Raw genomic sequence first — 12,277 nt, 5'->3', positions numbered from 1 at the left:
TCTGATTTGTGGCACAAACAAGGCACTTGCGTTCTAAGCATTTCTCCTTAATATCCACGCAACAAATTGATCTATATAGCATTTCTGCTGAACTTTCATTAACCATTCCAAAAAATCTCTTAACCAAAAGTTCGATGCTTTCACATTAGGTACACAGGCAAGTGTCTCGTTTGTTTATGTTAGGGAAAACTATCCAAAATGGCCTTAGGCGGCAGAACAAAGAATAACTAATTGGAACACTGTTTTCCCGCATAAAATCTCTATGTAATAGTTGAAGAGATTTGTTTAACAATCTTTTTTGCTTTTTTTATGCCGTGCTTAGTAATAGTATATCTTTTACCAGGACATAGTCGACTGGAGGAATCTTTCTCAAAAAAATATTTAACCTTAACTTTTAACTCTTTATATTTCTTTCTTTTTGAGCTAATAGAAATTTCCTTTCACTTGCATCTTGATAAACCACTTCGACTAATTTATATTTTCTTAACAACGGACCAGTTAAAATTTTGCGTGCTACAATTCTTTCTGTTTTTTTCTTTATATTTTTTGCGAAGTTAATACCTCGTGGAATATTAAAGTTTTCTTTACTTCTGGAGGCACTGTATAATTATGTAGTAACTGTTCCACTTTAGAATTAGGCGAGTTTCGTTTGATATTTCGGATTTTAGACCTAAGTCTGTAATATTTCGATTTGTACTTAAAGTGTAATTTACTAGCCGAATTTAGTTTGGATTTTAACATAGCGATAGTCCTATATGCTTTGGATCTATCCTTCCTTACCCTTCTTCTTCCAACCGCAGCTCTACTTGAACCCATTCTTCCACTAAAACCAGTTGATGGACTTGAAGGTGGAGCTGATTCACTTGTGCTTTTTTGTTTTTTTCCCTATGCTTTTTTGTACTCACCACCCATTTCGCCCTTTTACTCTTTTTGTCCCGACGAGATAAGTCGTTGATTTTTTTAATTTTGCCTTGCTCTATTCTGCGTTTCCACCTTTCTTGTTCTTTATTTTTCGCGAGTTCATAAGCTGTTTCGTTAGTTTTTAATTTCTCTCTTCGGATGCGCTGAAGTTCTGTCTTTCTTTTTCTTTTTTCCTCATCTGATTTATGCTTCGCCATTATTGTTTCTTATTTTTATGAAGTCTGTAAAAATGAAGATATAAGCCGAAAGTATTATATAGGTAATAAAACTAAAGTAACGAAATAAAATTAATGCATTACTTATAAATCCTATAATATGTTACCTATTGTCAACTCCGAAGCTTTCATGTCAACACCGAGGCATTTAAAGGCTTCGGTGTTGACTGCCTCGGAGTTGATAAATAGATTTAAAATCTTGAAAAAACAAGAAAAACGTATGTATAAGGCATCAAAAAGTTACAAAAAACCCAAGGGCAAATGTTTTTTATATTTTCCGTTAATAAAGTTTCAATTTTTATTTTTTTTTTAACAAAAAATAGGATTCGGTGTTTACCTATAAAAAACATACGCTTAACCTTTAGTTGATAAAAAAATCACAAATTTTGCTTTAAAACTTCGATAAATGCACTCTCGTCTACGTCTCACTTGATACTAAAGAAAAGATTTCCGTTTAACGTAATAAAGGAGGGGAATCACGTGGTTACTTTTAAATATTCGCGGAATTTTGCGTGCCTCGAAGTTGACTTCAAAATTAAGTGGCAAGTTTTAGTAGATTTTTAGAATTTTTGGTTTTATCATAATCTCAAGATAAATAAATCTATAAAATTAAAACTGTTTGTTATTAATTGCCGTGCATACAATTTAATGGCATTACCTGTTTTTTTTAAAGTAACTTTAATCTTGTAAGGCTGCTTAGTGACGGCCTCGGAGTTGACTTTTTAGACTTTAAATTCAATAAAATAATTATTAATTTTTCTTTTTTACCGAGAATTATTAATATTTAAATAAAGGACTTCTATTATTTTAAAAAAAATATCTAATATATTTATTTTTTATTAAACGCAAATTTTTATCAGTTTTTATAATTTGTCTGTTTCTGTAGAACAACCCTTATTTGTATTATAATCCCCTTTGTATTATAATATTTATTATAGTTATAATATTTATTAATGATCTTGATCTCCTAATAAATTCACCTAGCCAGAAGATTGTTAAATATGCTGATGATATTATTACTGGTAAATCATTAAAAGAATTATTAAATAAAACAGAAGAATTCTTTGACATGATCGCATACTGGTTTAATAAAAATAGATTAATTTTAAACAAATATTATAATGTTTCGAACAAAACAATGTAACATACAAAAGCGTTTGCAAATGGAATTTAGCAATAATGATTTAAATGTAACCGAAAATGCCCAGATGTTAGGTTTATACATCAAACTTTAACTAGTCATACCATATAAACTAGCTAATAAAAAAGTGAAATTCTATTTGTTATAGTATTAGAATAGAAAATACATATTGAAAAATCCTTCTCTACTTTGCTAACTATTGTTAAATATAGCATAATTTTTTGGGGAAAAGCTAGCATGTTACAAAATGTTTTTATTGTTCAAAAAAGGTTGATTATAAAAAAATGGGTTTTCTTTAACGTTGTAGGCCAGTCTTTAGAGATTTGGGTATTATGACCGTATATGCCTTATATATATTTGAATATTTAATGTTTCTTTAATATCTTTTCCAATCCAAAACGGAGCTTAATTATAACATAAGGATATTAAACCATAAGTATCCACTTCATAAACTTTTACTAACAGAAAAATCTCCACATTATGCACGTATAAATCTATTTAACTCCCTACCAGAACACTTAAAAAGAATTGAATCAGTTGGAAGGTTTAAAGCTGCAATTAAGAATTTGTTAGTAAAGCTAGAACCCTACTCCTTAAAAGACTATTGTACCTAATCCTAATTCATGGTTTTGTTGACATTATTTTATTTCATGTACAGTGTTTGTACGTGAAATTGTATGAAATGTATATTGTACATGTATTGTACATATTCTATCACCATACATAATTTCAAGATATTTCCAGGATAAAAAACCCAGTGGTGAAGAAGATGACGAACAAAGCGATAATTCCGATGCAGAAGAACAAATGGGTGAAACTGAGCAAGGTGCCGATCAATTGGATCAAGAAATTTGGGGTGACGAAGACGATAAGAACCAAGAAGATGAAGAAGGGGATGAGGAAAAGAACGAAGAGGGAACTGGGGGCGAAAAGGACGGTGAAGATCAGCTAGGGGCCAAAGATGATAACAAATCAAAAGAAAAGTCGAAAAATAAAGATCCGTCAGAGGGCCAGGATGAAGAGTCGGAAAAAAACAAAAAGGAAATCAATGAAATGAACGAACCTGAGTTTGACGATGAACAAACTGATCCTTACCATGGAAACCAACCGGAGTTGCCTGAACCAGAACCGATGGATCTACCTGATGACCTCCAATTAGATGAAGGTTTATTATAACTTTAATTAATTATCTAATTAGTTCTTAATCTGAAATGTGTTTAGGTGAAGAAAAAGATGGCGAACAACCCGAGGAAAACCCATTCGATATTGACGAAATGAAAGACCAACAGGTACCAGAGGATAAACCCGAAAACGATCCTAGTCAAGAACAAAACGAGCAAAAGAATGATGACGAAACACTTTTTAGTAGTGACGATGAAGATGTTACTAAAAACGATGATACTGATAGAATTGAAGATGATGGTGCGAAACCCAAAGAAGAAGACAAGCCTGAGGGTGCCGAAGATGTGCCAGAAACAAAAGAAAACGAGGAAGGAATTGATGAAGCTGCGGACAATGATGACGATAATAGTGGAGAAGCTCTTGACGAGAATCCTACAAATCAGGAGAATGTTGAAGCAATGGAAGTGGATGAAGCTAGTGCAACAGATAAGGTAACTTAATACTTTTCTTGTTGAATGAGTTGGATGTGGGGTCAAATAAAACTCAGGTTTTAATACTGCCGACGTTTCGGTTTATATTAGGGCATCCTTAGGGCGCTACAATGGATATAATTGCTGCTTATTTAAAACAAATTCATAATAAAAATTAAGAATTTAAAGGACATATTATTATTTAGAACTTACATAAAAAGTAAAAACCTTTTGTCCCTTAAAAAATTATTATAATATGCAATGATCTTTTTGCTTCTTATTAAGAAGTGACTAATGACTTAAATACATATAATAAAATTTTGCTGTTTTTAAACTTGGTTGTTGAGCCATACGCAGATTCCTTAGATAGCACAACATACTATAGTTGTTATGATTTTTTTTGGTTAACTAATAACACAATAAATAAAATACTTATTTTTTGTATACCGGAGATATCTAAGATTTACATTTTATTTCAGCCATTTGGTTTTATTATTTTAATAAGAATGAAATACGATGTACTTAAATTGTCTGTATCTTGCTTTTTATTAATGCATTTATTGTATTTTTTAATGTTGATCATTTTTTCTGAAATTATTCTTTTTTTATAATTTGATTGTTTATCTAAAATTTTTACATCTTGAAAATTTAATTGGTATACTTTTGTATCGGCATGTTCTGCAAGAGCCATTTTATTTTTTAACTTCAACAAATAAGAGTTTCTGATCTGACACTTTTTTTATGTTCTGTAATTCTTGTTTTTATGTATCTCCCGTTTTGTCCAGTATCTCCTTTACGTTCTGAACAGAGAATCTTATAAACTACTTCACTCATTAGTTCTTTAGAAGTAGAAGTTTTTTGTAAAGAACAAAAACAACTGTTTGGCGGTATTTTCACATTTAAAAGCTATAGTTAAATTTTCATTATTAAGTGTGTTAGCCACTCTTTCTGACTGATTTCTGACATAAGGTATTTTGAAAAACTTTTTTCTGTTAATAGCTTTTACCGTTTGGCAATCTTGTAGTAATTTTTTGTTCAAAAGGATGCATAGACTAGAAGTTAAGAAAACGTTCGGAAAAAATTGGTTATTTTTAATTCTTATAAGTAATACATCCAAAAATGATATATTGGCGGTAAATTGTAATTTAGGGTGAAAAGAGTTGAAAGTTTGAAAAACACTTTGAATTTCACTATGGGACATAAGTCATGATATCGTCCACATACCTTCTGAAGAAGGTATGTGGAATGTGGATGAAGGAAGAAGTTGTGACAAGCACTTAATTTGGAATTACACATAATTATGTGTAATTCCAACATAATTATATCGCCATAAACTGCGGAAAGACCATTCCTAACCCAAAAATCTGTTTATAGTAATTACCTCTAAAATTAAAATAATTATTTTCAAAGGTAAAATTTAATAACTGAACAAATTGATATATTGTCAGGTTGCAATGTGGTTGTATTTTTGACCAACGCTTTTTTATAGGTTATATAGTTAGGTCTGTTGGAATATTGATAACACATCTAGCAAATCAGAATATGAATTCAATGAAAAATATGATTCATTTTTCTAAAAAGCATGCTGTAATAAATTGGCAGGATATTTAGAAAAGACTCTATAGCGGAGAGCCTACAAAACTAACTATAGGCCTTAATGGATGGTTTTCTTTGTGTATTTTTGGAAGAAAATACATTTTAGGAAAAACACCATTTAGGCATTTTAGTTTTTTTTTAATTGCAAAATCAGATGTTTTTGTTGAAGCAACGGTTGTATTACCTTTATCTGCCCTTGTTATTATTATATTAGGGTATTCTTTTAAAAAAACGTTTGGTTTCTCTAACTTTATTAATTAAAATTTTATCTGATTTAACGGTAACAAGGCGACTATTATTTGTGTAATTTGGTATGATATTAATAGCTGTTTTTCTATTCTTAATTTTCAAATTTTTATCAGTAAATTTTTCTATAATAAATTATTCTAAAGGAATGTTGTTTGTTCAATAAGGAATGTTAACTTCTCTCCAAGACGTAAAATATGTTACACCTCATCAGGAATTTTAGTACTTGTTAAATTGACAAACCACTTTTTATTAACAATATTGTTATTTTTACCATATCTTTCATTGCACAAGTGATTGAGTTTATTAATTTGTTTCACTTTAATGAAATTGTATAATTTGTATATATTGTAAGCATTTTTTAAAGGATATTTTCCACATTAATATTTTTCTAATGTACATAATCAATTTCTGTAAAAAAAAAACATAACAACTATAATATGTTGTGCTATATCTAAGGAATCTCCATATCCCTCGACAATCAAGTTTAAAGGCAGCAAAATTTTATCATAAGTAAGTCATTTATTGGTTCCAACAAGGAAGTAAAAAGACAATTGCCTATTGTAAGCATTTTTTGAGGTTCGCTACTGTTCAGTATAATGATTATGGACAAAAAAATTTTACTTTTTATGTATGTTCAAAATAATATACAGGGTGTCCCAAAAGTCAACGATAAGCCGATAAAGGGCAATAGACCAGGTGCTCAGGGATTCAAAAAAAATACTAAAAAAAATATATCTTGAGTACTTTTAAAATTATAGGCATTCATAGAAAAACCGAAAAAAATTTACAACTTGTGTTGAAAGTTGTGTCTTTTGACCATCATTTCCCAAATTTAACTAACTGTCCTGGAAAAGAAAATTACTTGATTGCTTGGCAAGTGATTTCAAAAGTTGGCGTATCTAATCTAGATTTCAAAATGGTAAGATACTTGCTAGATTATTGCTTCAATAGGTGTGTATTTTTATTTTTTTTAGTACATAGTCAAATGTACGCCGCTACTCTAAACTAAGTTAATTTACCTAGTTTACCTAGATTTCTTGGAAAATCATTTACCAGACTTACTAGAAGATGTGCCACTTAATATTTACGGAAACAGGTGGTTTCCACAAGACGACTGCACGGCCCACTATGCTCGTCTAGTAAGGGAATTTCTGGACAGAGAATATCCGAACAGGTGGATAGGGCGGGGTGGAACAATCGCGTGGCCGCTACGTTCACCCGATTTAAATCCTTTGGATTTGTTTTATTGGGGAGCAACAAAAGACAAAGTCTACAACAATCCTATAGAAGAGGTAGCTGAACTGTGCCAAAAAATACAGGCAGCCGCTGAACAGATCAACAATGGAAGATTCGCCCGATTAATAACGCGATCTTTTCTAAAAAGGATTAGAATGTGTATTAGGAATCAGGGCAGATAATTTGAGCATTTGTTGTAACTCTAATAAAGTTTTGTTTCATTTACTTTGATTTTGTTCCATTATTTATTTTGACTATAAAATTAACTAGCTTAGAGCAGCGGCGTACATTTGACTATGTACTTAAAAAAAAAATTAAAAATACACACCTATTGAAGCAATAATCTAGCAAGTATCTTACCATTTTGAAATCTAGATTAGATACGCCAACGTTTGAAATTACTTGCCAAACAGTGAAGTAATTTTCTTTTCCAGAACAGTTAGTTAAATTTGGGAAATAATTGTCAAAAGACACAATTTTCAACAGAAGTTGCGCAAAAATCTGATAATTTCGTAAAAATGTGAACGGTTTTGTTTGAATTTAGTTTTGTAATTTATCGCGGGTTATTCAGGGTTACAGTAAAATAAAAATTGTTAAGAAATTCAAAAGTTTGTAGCCATAGTACTGAAAAGATCAATAGGGGGTGTCAATTCTTTTCGGTTTTTCTATGAATGCCTATAATTTTAAAAATACTCAAGATAGATTTTTTTTAATATTTTTTTGAATCCCTGAGCACCTGGTCTATTGCCCTTGTTCGGCTTATCGTTGACTTTTGGGACATCCTGTATATGTGTTGCTCGTTTTTTTTTATTTTAAATTTTTTTAATAAAAAGTTGGTTATATCCGTTCTTAATATTGTATGTTGTATTGTAATATTGTAAGTTCAGGAAAAAAACACTAATTATTTTATAATTTAAGCAGCGATTAGATCCACTGTTAGGCCGAAACGTTGGCAGTATTAAAATCTATAACCTGAGTTTTATTTTACTCAGTTAGCCAGAAGATAAAAGATATTTGGATCCCAAAAAAAAACAACAACTTTTTACTTTTTTTCACGGAAATTAAATACATTCAATAATTTTCAGACCCAAGCGACGCAATCAGAAAACCTGAAGTCCGACAAGCCTATTGAGGAAACTTGCCAGGAAGACAAGCCAGACAAAGAAGGAATGGGACAGTCTCAGATGGAACAGAACGAAAGCGGGCACTCCGTACAAAGCAACCAACAACAGGAAGCGAAAAGTTCCAATATGGAGCAAGAAACAGAAGAGAAAAAGAAGGAAAAACCTGGACAGTCTGATATGAAACGAAGCTTGGGTAAATATCATCCCAATTTATATCAAATTTATTTTAATATTTTCTTGTCAGGCGACGTAAACCAACCCGTAGAGAAGAAATTAAAAACCTCAGAGGCACGGACCGATGTGGATGACGGTCAAGATCCTGCTGAAGAACAACAGTCGGACATGTATCAACATATTCAAGAAGCCAAACAGGAAAAGTCTAAGCAAATATTGGATGCGGCAACGAAAGAACAAGCCGAGGAGCAGAAAAAGGAGGCTTGCCATCAAGAGGCTGGCGAAGAGAACGAGGAACAAGACGTAGATGGTGCCAAAGATATTTCCGAGGAAACGGATGATAAGATGGACGTGGATATTGTTGACGAACAGGGTGAGAAACCTTTGAAAAGTGAGACGAGTAAAGAGAAGAGGAAGAATAAGAAGCAACATCCAGAGGGTAAGTTGCTTTGGTGATGTATTGGTAAACTAGACTAGTTATAATTAGAAAAAAATTAATGTATTGCTAAAAACCGTCTACTCATCACAAATCTATTAACAAACAAAACCCTTTTCAATTTTTTTTTGCCAAAAACGCAAATAAATATTGTTTTAACAAAGAAATTTTCCTTGATTTTCAATTGAGCTTGATAAAGTTATTGAGCACATCTCTAATAGCATTTACATAAATAAGTTCTTTAATTACATACAAAAGGTATGTCGATGACATTTTTCTAGTCTGCAGAGGAAACGACGATGATTTAGCGGGATTTTTGGACTTTGTAAACTTCCTTCACAGTAAAATAATTTTTACTTTGGAAAAAGAAGACTTTGCTGTTTTTGGCTTTACTTCTGACTAGGTACAACCATAGAATAACTTTTGAAGTGTACACAAAATTATCCGCAATGGATAATATCCAATTTAATTCCCTTTCTCCTGGCCAACACAAGTTTGCTGCTTTTAACTATAGATTATTTAATTTACCTCTCCCCAATGCAGCCTTTAAAAAAAAAGTACGATATAATACAATCCATTGCAATCAACAATAACTTCCCTCTATCAAGTTTCAAAAAACTATATTTTAAGTTTTTTAATAAGTACAAACTTTCGTACCACATTGTGCATAAGGAGAAAAGGGAACGTAATAATAAAAATTTCAGATGTTTAACTTACTTTGGAGGTATTTTGTAACGGATGGTGAAATTCTTTAAACCTTTTAACATCCCAATCGTTTTTAAAACCTCTAATTCCTTTTAAAAGAAATTTGGTGAAACCATTGGATAAGCCAGATCCGCTTTCGAAACCGGGAGTTTATAGTTTGCCTTGTGCCGATTGCCCTGCTGCAATTTATGTAGGACAGTCTAAGAGGATAATTTCAACAAGGGTACAAGAACATCTAGGTCTGGTGAACAAGTTTAAAAACACCGACACTGTCGAGACCAAGTCAGCGTTTGCCAATCATTTATTGTCAACAGGTCATAATTTCTCCTACCCCAATAACGTGACAGTAGTTTATGACTGCCAGAAGGCAAAAAGCTGGATCTTTTAGAGAAGCTAGAGATTACAAGAGCGAAGATGAGTCCAGTTTTGACTTGCCTTAATGACGCGTTCAATTTTAAGCCGGGACTTATTTTTAATAACATTATCCGTTGTCCCCTCCTTTCTTTTCAAGCTACCGCATGAACGGAGTGGCCTAGCGGTCAACGCTGCAAACCTTATTAAGATTTTTAATTGCATTAGCATACTCAGATTTTTTAATTTAATTTTTTTTTAATAAGTAGCTACTACTTATTACTTCTTCTCCTTGATAATTTAAAACTAATTGGTATTTATTCTTCTCAATTTATAAAGGACGCACACCATATCGCAATCCTCAATCCATTTTTTACAATCTAAACATAGCCTCCTTCTGGACTGTATAACCAAAATAGTAATCCAAGTCCAAAACCGGGTAATAATTGGTAAATGCCAAACAGTTAATCCGTGACGTCACGTTTTTAGTCCTTTGATTAAAAGAATCGCAGAAACGCATTGGTAAATACCAACCAATAAGAACCATTTCACGCTGAAAATCGGCTCTATTTTAACGCTATGTTTTCTGCCTTTTAACGCCATTTAAACATAAACATGAAAGGGTACTAACGTCTCTCTTTTTTCATGTACGTAACTTATAAGTGACTATATTTTATCTTGCTATTTTTAAAATCCTTTCTATATAATTCTTTCTATATAAAAAAAATACATTCAACTCACTTTCAGTTAGCACTGATGATGGCTCATACACCGAAAGCGCTTTGCTATATTAAAAAACACTTTGCTTCGAATATAATATCTGGTTTGATTATTTCGTGCTATCCTGCGAAAAACATAGCCACTTCCCTGATTTAAAAACCACAATGTCATCCTATGAAAACTTGACATTTTACCGGTTTTCTTATATAGATATTTATTTATTTTAGGCGACATAATGGAGGATCTAAAAGACATCGATATAGAAGGAGACATTATCCAAACATCCACAGTACCTCGGGGTGCTGAATCCTCCCATCACACGCACTACCACTTACTCCAAGAGACCAAAGCCGCAAACCTGACCCAAGAGGAAATAAATCAAGTTAGAGCGCAAGTGGAACAAGAACTGTCCAGTTGGAAATCAGCTCCTAATTCTATAGAAGCCGAACAGACCTGGCAAAAGATATCCTCGGTAACCCAGAGCTTGGCTCAAGATCTTTCTGAGCAACTCAGACTCGTGCTAGAACCCACCCAAGCCAGTCACTTAAAAGGCGATTTTAGAACCGGAAAAAGAATCAACATGAGAAAAGTGATTCCGTACATAGCCTCGCAATTCCGTAAAGATAAAATTTGGCTACGTCGCACCAAACCATCGAAAAGGGAATACCAAATCGTGTTGGCCATAGATGATTCGTCCAGTATGGCGGACAACCACTCAAAAGAATTAGCCTTTGAAAGTATCGCGTTAGTATCAAAAGCGTTATCTCTTTTAGAGAGTGGACAGTTGGGGATCGTTAGTTTCGGAGAAAATACCGAGGTCCACCATAGACTTTCTGAACCGTTCGATGATAAAAGTGGAGTGAAACTGTTGCAGAACTTCCAGTTCGGACAGCAAAAAACCAACATAGGGGCATTATTGAACTTCGTCACCGAAATGTTTGAGCAGAACCCGGTCCAAAGTTCTATTCCGAACGCAAAACTTCTATTAATAGTGAGCGACGGTCGGGGGATATTTTCCGAAGGAAAGGCTTATGTAACTGAAGCGGTGAGACGTGCGAAACTGGCGAATATTTTTGTGGTGTTTGTTGTCATAGATAGTCCCAATAGCAAACATTCCATATTGGATGTGAGGTCGGCAGTTTTTGAGAACGGTAAACTTTTGGGAATGAAAACGTACTTGGACGAATTTCCGTTTTCGTTTTACTTGATTTTGAGGGACATTAATTCGCTTCCCAGTGTTTTAAGTGATGCCTTGATGCAGTGGTTTGAAATGGTCACTTCGCAGCAGTAATTTTAGGTTACTTAAGTTTAAAAAATTGTTATTCTTACATGCTCTTTATTAATAAATTGTGTTTTTTATTCGTGATTTTTGTTTATTTTATTGAAAGAAAGGATGATGAGAAGCGCAAGAAAATTGAATATATTTTATATTATCACTGAATTGGAAGTATTTTTAGTAATTTTTCCCTTGATGTTTTTTTGGGAGATACGCAAGATGTGCATGGAGGCTTCTAAAGTTTGTCAGCAAAACAGTCTAAATATAAAAATATACAAAAATATATGACACAGGAAAAAGGAAACACTTCCCTACTCTTTAAGATAAACAAATAAAATTTGGTATATTGATGGAATTGCTATCTTTTGACATATTCAGTTATTTTCCGTGATTTCCTGTTTAACCGAAAGTGACACTAACTTTCTTATTTTAAATAAGAGACTTGGTATATTACTTTATTTTTTTTAATAGCGCGTTATTGGGAACAACCCCTTTTGAAATAAGGTTTTTTTCCCAATAATTTGGTATGATTATTTTTGAA

General features: G+C 32.5%; 1 protein-coding gene across 1 annotated transcript in view; it reads left to right on the top strand.

Annotated features, from left to right (window-relative positions):
* LOC126745526 (midasin) overlaps positions 1 to 11,826 on the top strand; it is a 242,157-nt gene extending 230,331 nt beyond the window's left edge. The window contains exons 32-36 of the mRNA XM_050453403.1: positions 3,022 to 3,442; positions 3,499 to 3,890; positions 8,036 to 8,267; positions 8,319 to 8,687; positions 10,688 to 11,826. Of these exons, the coding sequence (XP_050309360.1) occupies positions 3,022 to 3,442; positions 3,499 to 3,890; positions 8,036 to 8,267; positions 8,319 to 8,687; positions 10,688 to 11,751 (2,478 nt within the window). The 3' untranslated portion in view covers positions 11,752 to 11,826. The remainder of the gene's footprint in view (positions 1 to 3,021; positions 3,443 to 3,498; positions 3,891 to 8,035; positions 8,268 to 8,318; positions 8,688 to 10,687) is intronic.
* The last annotated feature ends 451 nt before the right edge of the window (positions 11,827 to 12,277 follow it).

This window comes from Anthonomus grandis, chromosome 16, assembly GCF_022605725.1.
Source record: "Anthonomus grandis grandis chromosome 16, icAntGran1.3, whole genome shotgun sequence".
Classification (NCBI taxonomy): domain Eukaryota; kingdom Metazoa; phylum Arthropoda; class Insecta; order Coleoptera; family Curculionidae; genus Anthonomus; species Anthonomus grandis.
The sequence above is the reverse complement of the archived record's forward strand: the minus strand, read 5'-3'. Positions and strand labels throughout refer to the sequence as shown.